This window comes from Poeciliopsis prolifica, unplaced genomic scaffold, assembly GCF_027474105.1.
Source record: "Poeciliopsis prolifica strain line A6 unplaced genomic scaffold, Auburn_PproV2 SCAFFOLD018, whole genome shotgun sequence".
In the NCBI taxonomy this organism is placed as follows: domain Eukaryota; kingdom Metazoa; phylum Chordata; class Actinopteri; order Cyprinodontiformes; family Poeciliidae; genus Poeciliopsis; species Poeciliopsis prolifica.
The window spans coordinates 10,327,013-10,346,697 of NW_026562393.1; the positions used below are offsets into that span (position 1 = coordinate 10,327,013).

The following is a 19,685-nucleotide window of genomic DNA, read 5'->3' on the forward strand; positions in this document are numbered from 1 at the left end:
CATTTTAAAATAATTAACCTGTTGTTTTAATCTAATAAAGTAAGAATGTTATTGGTTGACTTTTTGTGCATTGGCAGAGTTTGAGGCACCTTTGTGTGATTAATGTGTCGTCATCGGTCCGTGATCCAGCAGCGAGTGCCATGTTGTCTAATCCCTGGTTAGTTGCTGCCATTGGTGGGCAGCAGGCAGGGTGAGGTGGTGTTGGTGAGCTAAGACAGGAAATCTTCGGATAAAATCTCAAATCGTCTGACAACGTTGCTTTAAAGATGCCTTATCTCGCTGACGACTGGCAGAAAGTAATTTACTTTACTTACGTCTGGATGAGTCACACATGATTTCATTTATTCTGTTCCATCTTGATTGTGAGCTTTACTGCAAGTTTTTGAAATTATAAATAATAATTCATATTTAGATTTTGGGGAATTTTATCAGAAGAGGCAAGATTTAAATATTTTTGGAAAAGTGAAGTTTTCTGCATGGAGAGTTTACAGGTTTTTATTTAAAACCTGCAAGACATGAACTCGACCCTCTAAGCTGTCACAGAACCAGTCATATTAACCCGGTTTGTTAAACAGAAAGGTCAAAGGTTCGCCTCGTCTGAGTAAATTAAAATATTTAATTAATTATGTTCAAATCCAGTTCAGATTTATTATAAAATATGTGAAATGGCCAGTGGTGATGCTGTCTTCGTTGCTTGAAGCTAATGCTTAGCATAGTTATCAGCCTTTTTTACTCAAGAACTACATCCTTTCTAATTTCAAATTAAGAGTCTCAAATATAAATCGTGCATGTAGCTCATAATTATTTCATCAGAGGATGTGCTGACAATAATTAAATGTATTCATTTCAGTCACTGAGTGTAAAGCAACAATAAAATATTTTTATTTTGTGGGAAAACAGAATGACACCTGAATAAAATGCTTTAGAGTTATTGTTTAATTTAAAAGTAGTTATTTTATTAGAGCTGGGATGCCATTATTTGACCTGCCTTCAATAATTTTTATATTTTTAAAATTTTTATAAACATTAAGGCATGTTCCAAATTTTGATCATTTTTCCTGTTATAATCTCAAGCAAGCGCCATATGAACCTATTGTTGGAGATGTTTCTTTCCAATATATCTGAATGCAAACTGTTGTTTTAATGTTCCCTTCGTCCTTTATTACACAACTGGAACCAGCAAGCAACAATCCTGATGTTATCTGTAATTTATTAAGGTTACACAGGAAAACATTCAGCACAGAAAGCTTGTGAACTTGTCCTTTAGTGACTAGTTTCATGTAGAGAAGGTCATGTTCACACAGTTAGTTAATTTAGGTCAGTTCTACTTCGAGGCAAGTTATATGATGTTAGCAAATCAACCTGGTGTCAAAATTCACATGATTGTTTTCTCATTCACATTATTTATTGTCACTAAACAGGAAATGTTGTAGTGATATTTGAAGCTAAACTTTCTTGCACTGTTTGAAAATTCTCCTGGACTAACATATTTACACAAACATTTATTATGAAAACAATAGAATTTGAGCCACTGACTTTTATATAAGACAAAAAGAAACATTTGTTTTGATTTTGATACATAACAATTGGAAGAAGCAGCCACTAAATAAGCTGATAGGCAACTAAATGGGTTTATTAGAGAGAACATTGTATTAATTTGTAACACAAGTTTGTTTTCTGCTCAAGTAACTAGCCTGCAGTCTGCTGCTTGCTGCTCTTAGTGAGTTTGCTACAAAATTACCTCAATAATAAGAAAGAGTTGGTGCTATTTTTTCTTAACTTCCTAGTTGTTCTGCGTTTCTATTGTACTTATTGAGATATACATATTTATTATTATTTCATCCAATTATTAGACTTGCTTTCAAGAGTTGCTATTTTCTTAATGTTCTGTTTCTTCTCGCACATTTAAAATAAAAGGAATTCTGATTGTGAAGTGCAGCAACATGCTGGGGAGGGGCAGTGGTGGGTTAATTTAACATTTTTATAAGTTGTACCTTTTACTGACCAGAGTATGTGTCACATTTAGAGTGGAAACTTTTATTTCAACTGTAGCTTTTTTTTTTAATTAGTTGCATTTGGATATAAAAACATTAGCTGTTAATTTGATTTTCAGTGAGATATGCTTGTATTGAGCATTATAACATTTGTTTGACAGAAAAGCTAATTGTGATATGGGATTTGAAATTCAATCAGGAGAGGAGGAAACTGACGGCGAAAGATTTTATAAAAGCTCATAAAGCCTGAAGGGATCCACCTGTCTCTACCTGTCCAGTAACCAGGAACTGGTAAAATCTGACATGTTTAATCAGCTCCAGCTGTTCTTACACAGCTTGTATTGCAGATATTTTTCCCACAAGTAAAATCTTAAACTGAGAACATGCTTAGCTGTTTCTGTAAACTTGCACCACTTCAGGTCTTCTGGAGTAAATAAGCAAAACCAAAGTTTTGTGATTGATTCCCAGTCTCCCATTTAATCTTATTAAAATAAGCAGATTCACTAAATACTTTGATTTTACACCTAAAAGAAACTAAAAAAGTAAGGTATGAAATGGTCAAAACTGCAAAAGTACAAAATGATTTTTAAAAAAACTGCACAAAAAGTCTGGTTATTTGTTGTAGAAAATGAAAAGAAAAGTCTTTTTCCTTCAGTGACAACTTGCACACTAAAGAGTGTTGCTGTTAGTGCAATTTGCTCATGTATGGAGAGTGCTGGGATAAGAAAAAGAATGGACATTTATAAAACCCTTAAGTGACTTGTGCTCAGATGCATAAAAACCGTGAAACTGTCTCCACTGTGTTGTACTAGGTTGCAGTCCTGAGTCACTTGTGGGGCCTAAAAGATTAAAGATTCTCCTTCTTGTCTTTATTTCCAAGACATTAAAACTGTCTTGATGTTAGGAGCCCAACTTTAAGCTCCCTCTGTAAATATGCAAAACTGATGGTCTCTTGAAGTAATTGCATATTGTTCATCATCAAATAATGCAAACCTGGAAGTTTCAAAGAAGTAAGGGATCCCAGCCTTTTAAGCGCTGCTTGGATCAAGTGTTGCAGCATTTGAATAATTCAGGGTGGTAATTAAATCGCAGCGTCCTCCACTTGAGAAAATCTCATCTTAAACACCCCCTGGGTAATGTAAAAGCCCTGCTTTTGTAGAGTTTGGCTTCAACACTTTGGTTATAGCGCCTTGCAAAATTGAATTTTAGTTGGAGGAAACTGAATAAAATGAGACAGAATACAAATGCATTCCACACTTTTAAGATTTTTATTTGCTAAACTCTCCTTGCATTTCAGAATTTTGTGTGACTTTTTGTTGGTTTGTCACAAAAAAACTTGGAAGTTTGTTGTAGCTGGACAAGAGTTTGAAGAGAACTCTATTTTGTTGAAGGAAGTTCAGTAAAATGAGGTTGATTACAAATGCATGCCACACTTTTAAGATTTTTATTTGAAAAAAACCCGCCCAAAACCTACAAATTATCCTTGCATTTATCAATTTAGTGCTGCTTTGTGTCACAAAAACTTGACAGTTGTGGCTTCACTAGATTGGAAAAGACCTGGATTTTAGTTTGTAAAAAACTTTGAAAACTATAAATTCTCCTCACAATTCACAATTTAATGGTGATTTGTGTTTGTTTATCACAAAAACTTGATAAGACTAAAGAAGAATACATGTTTACATCCAGAGCCCCGGCGAAAACGTTCAACTGATGCCTGGGAAGTTTCGCATTGGAGCAAGAATGTGACCCTTTGACCTCTGACCCTAAAAGAGATAAACAGGACGGTTTGCCACGAAATAAACTCTCCTGTTAGGAGACCTGCCTCCTAAAACGGTCAGTGATTCAGTCTGAACAATAGCAAGAGGATTTATTTCAGTAGATTCTCTTTATTTTACTGAGATGATTGGAATTTATTGTTCCAATCGTCTGCAGGGAAATGAGACAAACATCTAGAAACACATTCATAAATCCTCCACTGATTTATTATTATTTTTTATTGTACCTGTCAGTCTTGTGAATTATTTGGCGCGCATCATGTTTTGACTGCATGCCACAGCTTGCAGGTTCTTATGCAAACCAGTTTGGAGGTGTCGGCAGCAAGTTTGGGCTTATTTTCCAAGTTTCCCAGCGGGATCTTTTGGGGAAAAGCCACTCCCATCCCCTCCCTCCCTCCAACCCTGATACGAAGAGGGCCCCCGCTTCCCCGCCTGTTGCCGTGGAAACGGTGTGCACACTGCGGCGAACTTTGGAGCCGAACACACAGGCGCTTATTGTCTCGTGACCTTAGAGAGTCGCATGTGGGCCAAACGTTTGATTCTGTGTCAGGTTGGCTGCAGAAGCATGAAACTTCAGCGATAGTGTTAGCATTACACGACAGAAATGAATTTACCTGGATTTATTCAGCTTTAAAAGTGATAAAAATATTATTTTTAGCAGGAGGGAATAAGTTTAATAACTTTTTTCCTAATTGTGATGGAGTTGAGTCTGCCAGGTGACGGCAGCTTGTGAAACACGGAACGGCTCGATCCGAGGACTGGATGGGACTGCGTCGGACTCCACCAAATCTTTCTCAAAAAGGTCCAGGAAACGTCCTGAGATCTTTTATTTATTGATTCCCAGGAAAGTGAGTTTTAGAAAACATATAGTCACAATATTATATTGCTAATTTCAACACTTGAAAGGAATAGATAAGTCGACCTGTGCAATAAGATAAATTAAACATTTGCTCTAATTCTATTTCCCAGAGAAAGATTACAACATTCGGGATAAAAAATGAAATGATGCAAAAGCAAATAAGTAAATTCTAAGAAATAAAAATTAAAACAATAATATTAGTGATAAAATATATCCAGCGGACTATAAGAATGTTTTATCAAGATTGGTCACTAAAAATAAAATCAGTTCTTCTGAGGTTCATATAATGTAACCAAGGTTATCAGCAGTTTAATGCAATAAAAATCTTGTCTGCAATTGGTTTCATTTAGAGTAATAAATGTAAAAGGAGGCTAAGAACAAATGCCTGCAAAACTTTAAAGATTGTACCCACCCTTAACAATTATATGCCACTTTGTGTTGGTAGATAGACTGATGTTAAACTACTGAATAATTCTGTTTTAAAACATGTCAAATAGTTTTGTGGACTGTTGAAAGCTGCTTCAGGTTCCTGTTTGTATCGTTTTCACACTTTGATCAGTCAAGAAGTTGAATAAAACAAACAAAACGACGGATCCTGCTGCTGAAGTCCAGGTCTGGGTTTTAGTGTCGTCCTCCCTGGTGTGTGTTTGTGTGTATTGACGGCGGGATCCCATCCATTCTCATGGTAATTGGACCAGTGGAGTTTTTGCGGCTCTGGGGCTGAACTTTAAATCCGATCACAGAACAGGTGATGGTGTTGACTTTAGAGCAACAGGTGGGTGAAAATTCACTTTTCTCTCTCTGAGAAACAAGAAACGGTGAAGGTAGTTTAATGTCAGATATTTCTCAACCAAAATGATTTAACATTTACCTTAAATCCCAGTGAGCATTATAAGTTCCTGCTGATAATCAGAGTTTAGTTTCTGATAAACCCTTGATGACTGGAGCTGATCCTCCAGGTGTGACCATCAGGTGAGTCATGCTGCGTGTCAGAGGAGCCGGTGTGTTTTGTTTTTTTCTGTCCTGCGTCACTTTATGGTGCATGAGATGCTTTGCCCTTCCTTCTGTGACTGTTGTAGAAAACATTTTGCTTTTGTAAGATGAGAAGTGGAAATGTTTGACTGGAGAATCGTAGCAACCAACGGAACCAGACAGGCTGGACGTTTCTCACTGGAAGCTTTGATGTAAAACTGAGTTACTTCCGGTTTTACTCGTCAAATATGATGAAATAACTTGGACATGCAGTTTTTGTCTGACCTTTTGAACTCTGTGCTGTTTGAAAATGGTGAAAGATGTTGGTTGCGTGTGTGAACAAATGATTAAAACTCACAGGGTTTGACAGACTTTTAAGGTGATTTATTAGAAATTTAAGATCTGCAGTTTATTTTCCAATTTTTACAGTGACAACACGAATTATTAGACTCAAAACTGCCAAAATTAAAACTATTTTTTTCATACTTTTTTTTTTCTAAATTACTGAAAAATCAGGAAATATTTAATATTTCTCAGGTTTTAATCCATGTAATCTGGCTGGAGTCTAAAAAAGTTATGTTGTTTATTATCCATTTCTACTGTTTATCTCTTTGCATTAGCATATTTTAATTTTCTTTCCTTATTATATTTCTCACTTCTACATTTTTCATTTACTTAACAAAAAAGAATAAAATATTTTACCTAGATTAGATTATATGCAACACATGAGGACTTAGGACCTATGGAGGGCTAAAAGTGCCACAATTAGATGCATTTTGAAATAATTAAGTAATGCTCTTAAAATAGGAAGTAGATTGCATTTAATTTCTTTATTTTTATTTTATTAATGTAAATTTTATTAATCAGTTTTATCAGTTTATTAAACTCTCCATGTATGTGTATGTGTGTATACTTAAATATGTTATCATTAAATTTATAAATTATATTTATATAATTTTTTACTCTCATTTTTAAGTAACTCATGTAAAAACCTTAACATGTGTACTGATTTGTCTATTTTTATGTATGTATTTGTGCTTCATTCACATCCAGATCTGCTCTGTTTGATTTTCTTACATGTAAAGGAAAAAAAAAAAAGGGCATCCATGACAAACTTCCTTTTTGTGATGATAAACCATTGCTTCAGTTTCATGTTGTATCAAGTACAGTTTGTTCTGTATTTGTTGCCGTTTTGAGTGTTTACTGTTCAGGATTCAGCCAGCGATAACCGGGAAATCACAGGGAGTGTGGTTACAAAATGTCAACTGATTGCTCATTATACCAGTTCACTGAAACTGTCAGAAAGTTAATTTACTAATTTATTTTACTGCTAAAAGAAACTAAAATTAACTAGAAAGTCCAGAATTTGCTGCAGAAATGTGTTAAAATTGAATGTAAACATAGTTTATGACTGCTGTTGAATCAGCACATTGTGTGTGGGTTTATATTTACTGAGATACAACAAAGAGGTTCTGGTAAACCGGGTCAGAGCGAGCCTTCCCAGGTTGGTTCTGATGGAAACTGTTGCATATTTAGAAGATTGTGAATCGGAGCGTGTGATTCGTTCTACATCAAACGTGGGAACGAGGCGATTGATTCCAATTAGATACCGAGTCCATTGTTTTTCCGTTCCCTCCGCATTGTGTTGCAGGGTGACTTCTAAAAAAAAAAGAAAAAGAAACCCAATTAGTGAACCGGTTTCTGACCGGTGGAAGAAATGCACGAGTGCTGGCCGATGGGGCTGAAGCCATGAGAAAAGCTCATTTGAGTTGAGCTTCTGCCAAGTCACGGGATCAGGGAGAGGATCAGAAACCTCCTGCATTGTTTTGGTGATAATTTATGTCTTTGTATGTTAAAACGTCCAACAATTAGTTGAAAAAGGTTGAATTTTTGCTACTTGTGACCTGCCAAGTTCTGGATACTTAAAGGGGAAGCGACGTTGTTGTTGGGTGTGAGAAGACAGAGTTAACGTCGTTAGTCTCTGAGAGGAGATGAGTGACGTCTCCTGCAGCCATGGCAACACATAACTGCACACGCTCAGTCTGCACCGACCGGGACGTCCCGTGCCCAGAACCCGGGTCCTGTCTGGGTCAGGCCTCTGCTCCATTTAATGCCTCTGCACAGAGGTTTGCTCAGTTCAAACACAGATCTCTCAATGCACACGTTTAAATGTTTCTGTGCAACTTTGAAGTAGAGATTACAGATTACAGATTGGATATTAACTGCAACATGATGGTTACTAATCTCTTGGGTTTTTATATTTAATAAAGGTCTTGACCTAAATCTCCATTACAAACATGCAAATTGGACATTAAAAGGTCAAATAAGATTGTATAAAACAGTAACTTTTGCTGCAAATATACAATCTATAGAAAAACTGAAGCATTTTTACTTGTAATCGATTTGTTTTAATCATAAACTAATGACATCTAAGTGGTTAAGGGAGTGTTTAATGTTTGAGACAGTTTTTTCAAACTCTCTTCACATTGTTCAATGATGAATTAAACAGTTTAAACATCAAAGTTTAAACTGTTAAACATTTTTCCTCTACTGATACCGATACCAATATTTGAGGTTTAGAATCCGATACACAAAAACAGGTTTAAAAAATAAACTGCAGCAAGAAAGTGGTTCAGAAAGTGCAATTAATTATTCTAAAAATAATGTGAAATAAATAATAAGGCATAGTATCTGCCCTTATGGATTGGGCACATTGTCACAGATACCAGAATGGTTTTAAATACTGGTACGGATATTGATTTTGGATCGGTGCGTCTCTGGTTTCTGGAAGTTTCTTCCTTCCAGGATTTTAGCAGGAAGATTCTTGGTGGAGAACAGTGGTTCTATCAGGACTTTAATTTATCCCCAAACACTGAGAACTCGGTGCTTCTTCTTCAAATGTGAGATTGGCAAATAATGTCTTTGGTACGTTGTGGTTTCTGCTGCAGTGATTCAGAGTTTTGGATTTTCTCTGAATGTCTCTCTTTGAACAGTTTCTTTTTTATGGCTTTTCTATTTTACATTTTACTCCCACCAGAATGTGTTTTCATGTTGGGAAAGCAACTCCCTGATCCAGATCTGACCTCATCCAGATGGATTGGACACAGTTATCAGTATGCATGAGCGGCACATGCTTACTGAAAAACTTTAAAGTTTGCTCTGTTCCTGAGAGCCTGCATGTCTGCGGTCGCTGTCACAGTCCATTGTGCCGCTCACAAAGAACCCGAGTCCACTTCGGTTTTGTCTCTATTCATGAAAGGCAGCGATGCGTGATCCAGGCCTTCCCCTCAGTCATGGGCCTCCTCACAGATGAGCGCCGCCGTCGACCAGATATCTGGTCGGGGCGAGGAGTTTGGGGCGGAACGGGTGGGCGGGTCCGGGGTTGTTCGGTTTCAAACGGCTGGATACGTGGGCTGGGAAACTATTTCTCCTGTCGTTTCTGCAACAAGCTGATTGTTTTGTTTCGTTTTAATCTCAGATTTCAGCCAAGAGGTGAATTTTAAAGCGGTTTAATCTTGACTTTCCAGAGATGACGCTGCTGTCGTCGCAGCCCAAACCCGTGGACTCCGGCCCGGTCTCTGACGAAGCCCCCGCTGCCGGCACGGACCCCGAGGATCCTGGGCAGAGGATGCTGGAGAAGAGGTCAAAGGTCATCGAAGAGCTGCTGCAGACCGAGGAGGACTACGTCAATGACCTGCAAATGTGCATCGATGAGATCATTGTGCCGCTGCAGGAGAGGAAGGTAAAAACTCAACAGCATGGGAAATGTAAAAACTATAATAACGTTAGATATGATGGAGTATTAATACTATGTTAAAAAACATACAAAAACATTTAATTGAGAATAGTCATAAAATACTATTAGAATAATGTCCATAAATTAAGAGCATAAAGATATAAAATGATGAGAAAAAAGTAATTAAATTACAAGAATAAAAGTCTATAATTATGAAAACAGCTCTAATACTATGAGAATAAAGTTGTGTATACATAATACAAGAATAAAGACATATTACGAGAATGAAGTCATTAAATTGTGAGAATAAAGTCAATACATTATGAGAATAATAATAATGTTTCAAGTATAAAGTTGATTAATCTAAAGTCTAAAAAAACGAGAAGAAAATCAAAATAATTTGAGGATAAAGTCATATTACGATGATAGTCATAGTACCAGAATAACGTCGTGTTATTTTGACTTTATTCTCGTAATTTTATTATTTTTATTTTCTCAGTGTTGCCCTAATGCTCAATCATAGTTGCCTGACCATTTTCTAAAAGTTTAATCTTTCTAATATTTAGATTTTCATTGCAGTTATGCTGTGCATGTTTTGTTATATTCATCAGTGATGTAAACCGTCCAGTAAATCATCTTACTTGCTATATTCTCCCCAGGTGGAAGTGGACTTTGAGGGACTCTTTGGGAACATCAACTCTGTGATTGATCTCTCTCAGCGGCTTTTAGATAGACTACAGGAATCAGAATCTGTAGGTAAGGTCTATTAAAGTTTGTCTTTTCTAAATTCTGATTACAACTCGACACGTTTCCTGTGTTTAACCGGCTTCACAAGATGTAGGAGCCATTTGAAAAGTGTTTTTGAGTCCCGATTAAACCAGTTCTTACACTTATTTTTTTCTTTTCGTTTAAACGAAACACATTTCATGACATTTCTGCATCCTGTCCTGTCCTGTCAGGAGTCGTGTTCCTGGATTTCAAAGTTGAGCTGGAGGAAGTGTACAAGCTGTACTGCCAAAACCACGACGACGCCATCTCCCTGCTGGAGAGCTACGAGAAAAAAGAAACCATCCAGGGTCACGTGTTGGAGTGCCTGGAGAGGCTGAGGTGTGTGATGGAGTGGACACAGTGTCTTAAACATGCAGTAGATCAAATTTTTTATTTCACCTTTGACTTTTACATGGAAATTATGAAAAAACTTGCACTTCATTCGTACTAAAGGAACTTAAATGCTTAAACTTAAATTTAACCCAAAAGCAAACAAATTGAAAGTTGTTTGCTTTGCGGTGCTGTAACTCTGCGACACGTTGCGCTAGCTGAAATATCCCAACGGTTTCTGAAAGGGGAGACGTTGCGTTTTCCAGCCAATGTCGTGTTATTACGATAATTTCACCCCTGGTGTTGCAGGGTGCATGTTTTTCCACTCTTTTGAGTGAGCTGTGTCTTTAGAAAGAAATTGTAAAGCTTTCAGGTGACATGATAGTCGCTTCATGAAGTGTTTTGTTACCTCACATTGATGCTGCATATTGCAGACATTTTGCAGAAACTCAAAATGAAACAACATAGTTTCCATGTTAGTGTTCATTCAAACAAACTTTTTTGACTTTTTCTTTGAAATGCATGTTTTCCCTAATATGTGGAGGTGAAGTTCCTTTAGCTAAAGAGCAAAGCTTGGTGTCATTATCACTGAGCATTCTTAGTCTAAATATGAATTACTCAGTGCAGTAAAACCTTATATTTCTATTTGCTCACTAATTAAATTGTACTAGTTTTAATTTCAGGATGACATCTTCTACATCTTTTGTCAGTTGAAAAACCAGAACCAAACACAAAAGATGAATAGTTGGTCAGTTTCTCCATGTAAACCTACTTTCTAAGTCCACCTAGAAAACCCAAAGGTTCTGACAGTTTATCACAGCAGAAGAACAGTCCGGTTCCGGTTAATATTTGGTTCATTTGAAGACGTCAGCGTGCTCAGACTCGGAGTGGTTAGTTTCAGTCATTTGGAGCAGCACCAGGAATGCGCCTGGCCTCGTTCCTCCCGTCCGGTTTCACCGTCTGTGACTCAGCTTCTTCAGCAGACGTTTGGTTTTCAGTGAATTATTGTCGCGTTTGAAGACAAACATTCGATCTGCGAACAGGAAGCTTCTGGAACAAAGAGGCTTCGGCTCCGTAAACAAAAGGAAAACGTCTGTCGTTCGTATCGTGCTTATCTAGACCAAAGTTGACGCTTTCGCAATCATTTTGTAACTTTTTAGTTCCCTGCTTCATACGAACAATACTTTTTTAAATGTTTTTATAAGATTTGAAAAGGTCATGTTACCCACACCCAATGTTTTTACTGCTTCTTTGGGCTTCTGTCCAACTTTAAATTAGAAATCTAACTCCTAATCTCTCAGGTTTAGTCTTAATCTCTTGTTTAAGAAACGCTTTTGTCACATTTGTCAACATAAAGACTTGTAAAAATCCAAGCATCATACTTACACTTTAAACAGTTTTTTATGTTATCTTTCTACTTCTTTCCTTTCTACAGGGCGATATACCGCGAGCAGTAAGTCTACTTAATGAATGTCAGCATGATTGTCAGTCTGGGAGCCGTCCTGACTGCATGTCTGCTGCTCACTAACCCTCCTTTAAAAATGGCCTCTGTGTTTGTGCTCAAAGTGAAATGAACCTTTAAAAACGGCTTTTCTGAGTGGAGATCTGCTTCTTTGTGTCTGCATGTGTTTCCTGTGGTTTTGTTGGCATTTAATACGTCCCAGCTCCTGTTCTCCTGTTTTAAACGGGCAGCATGACATTGATTATGGGAAACAATGCCACCTACAGGACAAAAGAGGAACTGTATGTCAGTTGTGATATTTAGAAATTTGTTAAGCAAAAAACAAAGTATGTTGATTTAATTCCTACCATGTCGTATTAGGGGGAAAAAATTATTAAATTTCATATTTTAGAAAGTGCAGGAATATTTCTTGGCTCCAAAATTCAAAATATTTGCTAGAAAAATTTGAGATTAATCATAGAAATGTTTTGGATTGGGAGTTCCAAGTTCAAAAATTCAAATTTCTTTTGACTCTGATTCAGAAATTTCCAAGTTCTGAGATTAATCTAAGAATTTCTGAGTTTTTTTGTTCTAGCAAATTTTGACTTTTCAAACTCAGAAAGTTTCTGGGGAAAAAAACTAATCTCAACATTTGAGCTTTTGGCAGAAATGTAATCCTCTTTTTTTCTCTTTCTATCCCTAATGCGCCGTCATAAACTCCGTTACCTTTTTAAGTGAAAACTTTGTCCTGTAGGTTCCATTAAAGCAAATCAGTTTCTCCTGCTTTCCCTCAAAGCCTCTCAATCTGAGCTTTGGTCATCATCAGAAACATGCCTGTGATGAAGCGTTTATCATTGGATCGTCCATATGATTCCTCCATCACTGCTCTCATGATGACTCTGTGTGATCCTTGTGACTTTTGAAACCTTTGAGTTTTACAAATTTTCTTTGCTTCGTACATAATAAATGTTTTCTGGCTCTTTTGCAGAGGTAAAACTAATTACATCAACCTGGGCTCGTTCTTGATCAAGCCGGTGCAGCGGGTGATGCGTTACCCGCTGCTGCTGTCGGAGCTGCAGGGCGCCACGCCGGAGAATCACCCGGACCGGCACAAGCTGACCCAGGCTGTGCAGGCCATCAAGCAGATCAACGTCAACATCAATGAGTACAAGCGCAGGAAGGATCTGGGTAAACATAATTAGCTTCATTTTATTGGGTTCATATTCATTTTATGAAGTAGAAAAATGTTCTTCAGACTTTTGAAAATATTTTGTAGATTCAAAACATAAAAATGGCCTTGCATGTTTCCATAGTTAGAGGAAAAAAGGTAAAGCGTTCCCTAATTTTTGGGGTTGATTTTTGTCAGCAGCAGCTTTTAAAGTGTTTTATGTATTTGATTCAATTTAATGAACAGATGCAGCAAAGTTTGCTTTTTTGAATAAAAGTTGCTATTAGATTTACTGTGAAGTTACTCTAAAAGAAAAAAAAATTATTAATACTTTGTATTGTCTGAAAATCTTATTCAAATTCAGTTTTCAGTTCAGTGTATTTATATAGCGCCAAATCACAACAAATGTCATCTCAAGATATTTTATTTTTTTTTAAAGTTGCTATCTAGGGCCACAAAAACACATTCGAAGTGCCACATTAGGCCCTTGGACCACATTTTGGACACACCTGATCTAAACCATTTAGTTCTCGCTTTGACTGTATGTTTAGCACCATCCACCTTCCCATTTAACTCTCACCAGCTTCCCAATTCCGCAGAAGAAGAGCATCCCACAGCATAATGCTGCCACTGCCATGTTTTACCATTTGGTTAATGTATTCAAAAAAGAAAGCAAGGCTTTGTATCGTCTTCCTTTGACATAACGAGTGAATCTGAATCGATGTGGGACAAATAATCCAAATGAAACAGATTAAGGTTTGTCTCTGTAGCATGAGAGATTATAACTGACAGCATAGATTATTCAAATTAAAAAATACTTTATTGATCCCGAAGGGAACTTAAATAACTTCGTCCATGACCTTCCTCTCTGAAGTTCTCCCTCTGCTGTCCACAGTGGTGAAGTACAGGAAAGGAGACGAGGAATCCTTCATCGACAAGATCGCCAAGCTGAGCGTTCACTCCATCATTAAGAAGTCGAACCGCGTCAGCAGCCACATCAAGCACCTCACAGGAATCTCTCTTCAGGTTCGTTTCTGGTTCTGCTCTGACTCAAGTGTTCCCAAGCACTGAATAACGTTTAGTTTCTAATTCTCTAGATTAAAAATGAAGCGTTTGATGATGCAGAGAAGAAGTTCAGGCTGCAGGAGAGGCTCATCAAGTCTTTCATCAGAGACGTTTCCATGTACCTGCAGCACATCAGGGTACGAGGAAAAAACCCCCATAAGTTGTTTATGTTTACGTTTTACCGCGAAGGTGACCTCAGGATGAATTTCCGTGTAGGAATCGGCGTCTGTGAATGTCCTGGCTGCCATCAGTTTCGTTGACATCTACACAGAGCGCAGCGTTCTGGATCCGGAGCGTTTCCAGAGAGCTCACCGCTGCATCAGCGACAAGCAGTTCACCCAGTTTGTGAGTAACGACCGTGTAGCCTCACCCAGGCTGCGTTCGCACTGCAGCCTGAAGTGACCCGAATCACATTTTCTTTGTGAAATCTGATGTTCAAAATATAAGCAACCTGTATGTGGTAATAGTTTTTTGAAAGGCACTCTTCTTAAGATGGGGAAACTTCTTACTGGTTTGTGTAATTGGTGGAATACTAAAGAAACGATGCAACATGTTTTTATTAGCTGTAGGAAATATGTGAATCAAAGATAGGAAAAGGTTTTAATAGGAACATTTGAGAATGCACTTGCTCAGTTAAATAGTAATAAAGGAAAGGGAATGGTATGTTTTTAAATACTGATGTCATTTGGGGAATTTGAAAGATAAGTAATAAAATCCAAGAGATGGCAACAGTGCAAAACTAATGCAAGTTGGAGCTAAAATCTAAGGAAGATGTTTTGCCAATTGCCATAAATAAACAATAGTTTATCTATTGCATGAAGGTTCAGGAAGAGGATATCAGGCAATTTTTGAGTTTTATAAAACAGATTTTTATGTGACCAAATCCATTTTCCGTCCTGAGCAGAAGGAGCGCACCGAGGCGCTGGTCATCAAGCCTCTCTCCCAGCTGCTCGTCATGTTCGCCGGGCCACACAAACTCATCCAGAAACGCTTCGACAAGCTGCTGGACTACGACAACTGCAAGGAGCGCGCAGACCGGCTGAAGGACCGCCGCGTGCGCGACGAGCTGCAGGTGGCCCGCAACAACTACGAGGCCCTGAACGCGCAGCTCCTGGACGAGCTGCGCAAGTTCAACGCCGTGGCAGAGGAGCTGTTCAAAGACTGCGTGGGCGCCTTCGCGCAGGCGCAGAGGGACTTCATGAAGCTGACGCTGGGAGAGCTGAGGCCGCTGTTGCAGGTCAGGCACTGGTTCTACTGGTTCGGCTGATCAGTGTTACCAAGTATTTTTGTTCATTTTTTTAGTGCAGATATCTTAGTACACTTGAAATAAGACAAAACTAACTTACAAGTAACTTTTCAGCTTGTTTTAAGTCAGTAATTCCTTAATATTGATGAAAAAGTTTTAGTTATGGGAAAATTTCTTGTTAGAAAGATGAACACTTAAATAGTGTGTGTAGGGGGGGGCAGGGAGGACCAGGGGGGGCCAGGGGCCATTTGTGGCCCTTGAAATGATTTTGTTCAGCTCCTGACCTCAAGTCAAGAATGGTAAACATTTGGCCAACAAAACAGAAAACAATTGGTGAGCAAAAATTGTGATTGTTTTTAGTTTTTCTTCTTCTTCTTATAAAGCAACAGTTCAAATCAATTTTTATGTTCTGGAAGTTTAATGGACTTTAGTTTTCTTAAAGTTTTTTTAAGATCTTGATTCTTTTGTGCTTCATTTGTTATAAAACTTGGATCTGAGCACGCCAAGCAGACGTGCTCAGATTCCTGGATCTGAATAAAACTTTTTGTTGTCCCACCAGTTTTCTAATAAATTCGGCGCAGAGGGAAACCTGATCACGCAGTTTCAGGAGGAGTACCACCAGGTCCTCAAACTGCTGCAGAGCTTCAGCTTCTGCCCGGAGAACCTGCCGCAGCCGACCGGAACCATGAAGAGGCCATTTGAGAAGAAAACGCTGGAGAAGCAAAGCAGCAAGAAACAATCTCAAGGACTTGTGAGTTTACCCGACTTGTCCTGTTCTTAATGAATAACGCATCAGCACTGTGAGCGCTAACTTTAAACGTCTTCCAGCCCAACCACGCCGCCCAGACGGACGAGCATCGCTCGGCTCTCCTGGCTGGCTACGCTCCTGAGAAACTCTACCAGGCGGAAAGGAACTTCAACGCCGCTCAGGATCTGGACATCTCCATTCAGGAGGGAGACCTGGTCGGTGTGATAAAGCAGCAGGACCCGATGGGCAGCAACAACCGCTGGATGATTGACAACGGAGGTAGATTATTATATAAGCAGCTCAAAATGAGGGGAACCTTGATGCAAATTTCACATTTTGAATGTTTTTATATTTCCGTTAGGATCTCAATTGCTTCTAAAAAAACAACCAGTTTGTTTTGTTGTTGTTCTTTTTTCAGCAATAATTTAATGTTTTAAAAACCTCTTGAAATTTGCAATTATTTAAGAATAATTTTGTGCAACTGTTTTTCTTTTTGTCTTGCAGTCTCCCAGGGTTTCGTCTACAGCTCCTTCCTCAAGCCGTACAACCCGCGCCGGAGCCACTCCGACGTTTCCATCGAGAGCCAGTCGTCCAACGAGTCCGGCTACGGCGGCTCCTCCCCCGTTTTCTCCCGCCAGAACAGCAACAGCACTTTAACCTTCAACCAGGACGCCGCCACCGTCAGCTACTCGGCGGCGCCGCAGAGCCACCCGTCGCCGCAGCCGTCGCTGGACTCCGCCTCGTCCCGCCGCGGCCAGGCGACCGCCAACCCCGACGCCGTCGCCCAGAACTCCTCGTCCCGAAGTCACGCGAGCCGCAGAGACTACGCCGACCAATCGCACAGCAGGAGCGGCGGCGCTCACAGAGACTCGTACGAGTCGCGGTACGAGAGCAGGAACAGAGACACGTCGGATTACTCGGAGACGGACTCGTCGTCCTCTCAGATGAACAGCGGCAGGTCCAAACGACACGCAGACAAGAGCCACAGCTCACAGCAGTGGAGGGACGGGGACGGAACCAGGAAGACCGCTTACAGTCTGGACGAGTACGCTGAGCCGGAACCAGAACCAGAAAATGAACTGGACGGTCATCAGGTACTGGAATCTATCTGGATTTCTCTCATCTCTTCTTCAGTTGTTTGGTAAAAATTTCAACATATTTTAACATTAAAAATACAATAAAATAAAAATTCTAAATGATAAATTTGAATTTATTTATGTTTTCAAATCCTTCAGTTCAGGCAGCTTTACATGTCCGAACATTTTCACAGATTCCTCTTGTCTTTGGTTAAAAATAAAAAATATACGGAAATTATAAGTGACAGAAAATATTTTTAAAAAGAGGCTTTTATTTCAATCATCCCATCTTTGACCTCAAACATGAATATTAAGACTAAACTATTAGATTTTTTTGTCTAATTACAAAAATGTATTCATAATATTAGTAGGATAACAATTGTTTCACCAAAAGAAATAGTTTGTTTTTTGTGTTGGAATTCTCATACATTTACTATTTTATTCCCCAAATATAAATTTATTCTGTTTTTTTCTTGTTATTCTTGTATTTCTGCCTGTTCTTGTTAAAATGACTTTATTCATATATAAAGAAAACTGAGCCTAGAGTTGACCTGAACTCAAAGTCCAAATAAGCAGAAACTGTAAAAGAACGCTTGTGAAACAAGATGGCCGCCCTGTGTGCGCTGACATCACTCTGAACTCCAGAAACCCAAAAAGTTCATTTGATTAAGTTAAATTTTTCTAATTGCTTGTTAATCGATTTGTCGCTCAGCCATCATCTGGAACGGCTTGGACTGGATGGAGAAGTTCTGCGTCTGTTTGCAAATCTCACCAGATTCTTTAAATTTTAACTTTGACTAGGCCATTACAACACATGAAAGGTCTCCAACTCTTTCCCTTTACAGTCAGTGTTCTGCAACTTTCAGATTTGTCATTCATCTTTGATGTTTTCAGAACAAATTAGATAAAATCTCATAAATGCTACGTTAGTCCAATTTCATAAAATCTTCATTAAAATATGTTGAAATTTATGTTTGTAATGTGACAAAAACTGTTTAAAAAATGCCCATGGAAGGAATTACTCCTCAGAAATTTCTAACATTAATAAATCTGCTGATAGTTGATGTAACAGAACATTAAAATGACCTTTTGTTTTGTTTTTCAGATTTACTACGCGCTGTACTCCTTCAACGCCCGTTGCGCTAACGAGATGAGCATCTCCGCTAACGAGCGGCTGCGCATCCTGGAGTTCCAGGACCTGAACGGAAACGGCGAATGGTGGCTGGGTGAAGCCGACGGAGGAAGACGAGGATACGTGCCTTCCAACTACATCCGCAAGTCCGAGTACACATGAGCGAACGCGCTCTTCCCTCGCCAAGGACACGACGACCTTGAGAACTTCCTGAGCGAAAACTGAACAAAACGAGCTTTTTGCTGTAACTTATTCTGAAACTGTTTTCATGGGGTTTGAAGTGGAGGAATATTGCTGCAAACACACACTCCTGGCATCTTTATTCGCATGTATTTATATACTTTTTTCTTTGTTTTTTTTTTAAAAGATGTTTTTTACGATCTAGAAGGTGCACTTTGCGCTGCAAAACCACAAAATTTCATCAAGTAATTTTGGTTTAGATTCTAGTTTAAATATCTCAGCACATATGAAATAAGAGAAACATTAAGCTTGGTTTTAAATTAAGGAATTCCTTAATATTAATGAGAATGTATTTGTTCCATTGGCAGAGAAATAAAATTATATGTTTTATGAGTAAAATAATCTGCCAATGGAACGAGCAAGGAATTATTTACTTAAAACAAGCCTTTATATCTTCCTAAAAAGTTCTGTTTTTCTTATTTCAAGATATATGCAGTAGAAACTAACCAAGAATACTTGGTAAGATTTTGTTTTTTTTGCCATGACCTTCAGTTTCCAGATAAAAACCTCTGAATTTCCACATTCTCTGATGCCGAGGACAGTCAGTGTTAACATTAAACATCGGCGGACTGAAATGGGAATATTGGGTTTTTTTGGCGCCTCTGTCACAGTGCAGAACCATAAGACGATGACCTTTTTTTTGACCTCTTGTTTGGGGTTTCTGCAGAACAATAAACAGCTTGGAGTGTTGTGTGGTGTTTAAAAAAACCCTGTAAAACCGAAGAGTTTGCAAAGTGGTTTTGAACTCAGCTGCATCTTCCTGTAAGGAATGTCGTGGTCTGATTAACGTGTATATTTTGGGCCAAATAAAGCTGAATATAGAGACTTATGGTTTTGTGCCCAAAGTAAAATGTTTTAGTAAAAAACTTCTCAGATGAACAAGTTTGTGTCCTGACTTAAACTAACATTGTTGGGTAGATTTGGGGAAAATTAATTTTTATTTACAGAACACAAACATCACAAATAACCAGACCGGGTTATTATTCAGGGATTTTTATTAAATTTTATCTAATAAAATGAGATTCTGTGTTCATACACATTTTGGAAAATTCTTACATTTGATTTCAGTGCACTGAAAAATCGCATTTCCTTTCGTTGTCCCCTTCCACTCTTCTTCAACTTCTCTTTTCTTCCA

The 19,685-nt window shown here is 38.4% G+C and overlaps 1 protein-coding gene across 3 annotated transcripts in view; it reads left to right on the plus strand.

The window, feature by feature from the left end:
- Positions 1–19,379, plus strand: part of dnmbp (dynamin binding protein) — a 59,725-nt gene extending 40,346 nt beyond the window's left edge. For 2 of the 3 annotated variants that reach the window (XM_055043212.1, XM_055043214.1), the window contains 13 exons: positions 9,128–9,342; positions 9,996–10,092; positions 10,296–10,443; positions 11,870–11,887; positions 12,864–13,063; positions 13,939–14,069; positions 14,141–14,245; positions 14,325–14,453; positions 15,013–15,345; positions 15,914–16,105; positions 16,183–16,381; positions 16,607–17,196; positions 18,284–19,379. In XM_055043212.1, the coding sequence (XP_054899187.1) occupies positions 9,128–9,342; positions 9,996–10,092; positions 10,296–10,443; positions 11,870–11,887; positions 12,864–13,063; positions 13,939–14,069; positions 14,141–14,245; positions 14,325–14,453; positions 15,013–15,345; positions 15,914–16,105; positions 16,183–16,381; positions 16,607–17,196; positions 18,284–18,472 (2,546 nt within the window). In that variant the 3' untranslated portion in view covers positions 18,473–19,379. The remainder of the gene's footprint in view (positions 1–9,127; positions 9,343–9,995; positions 10,093–10,295; positions 10,444–11,869; positions 11,888–12,863; positions 13,064–13,938; positions 14,070–14,140; positions 14,246–14,324; positions 14,454–15,012; positions 15,346–15,913; positions 16,106–16,182; positions 16,382–16,606; positions 17,197–18,283) is intronic. The other variant, XM_055043213.1, reaches the window with a different exon arrangement.
- The last annotated feature ends 306 nt before the right edge of the window (positions 19,380–19,685 follow it).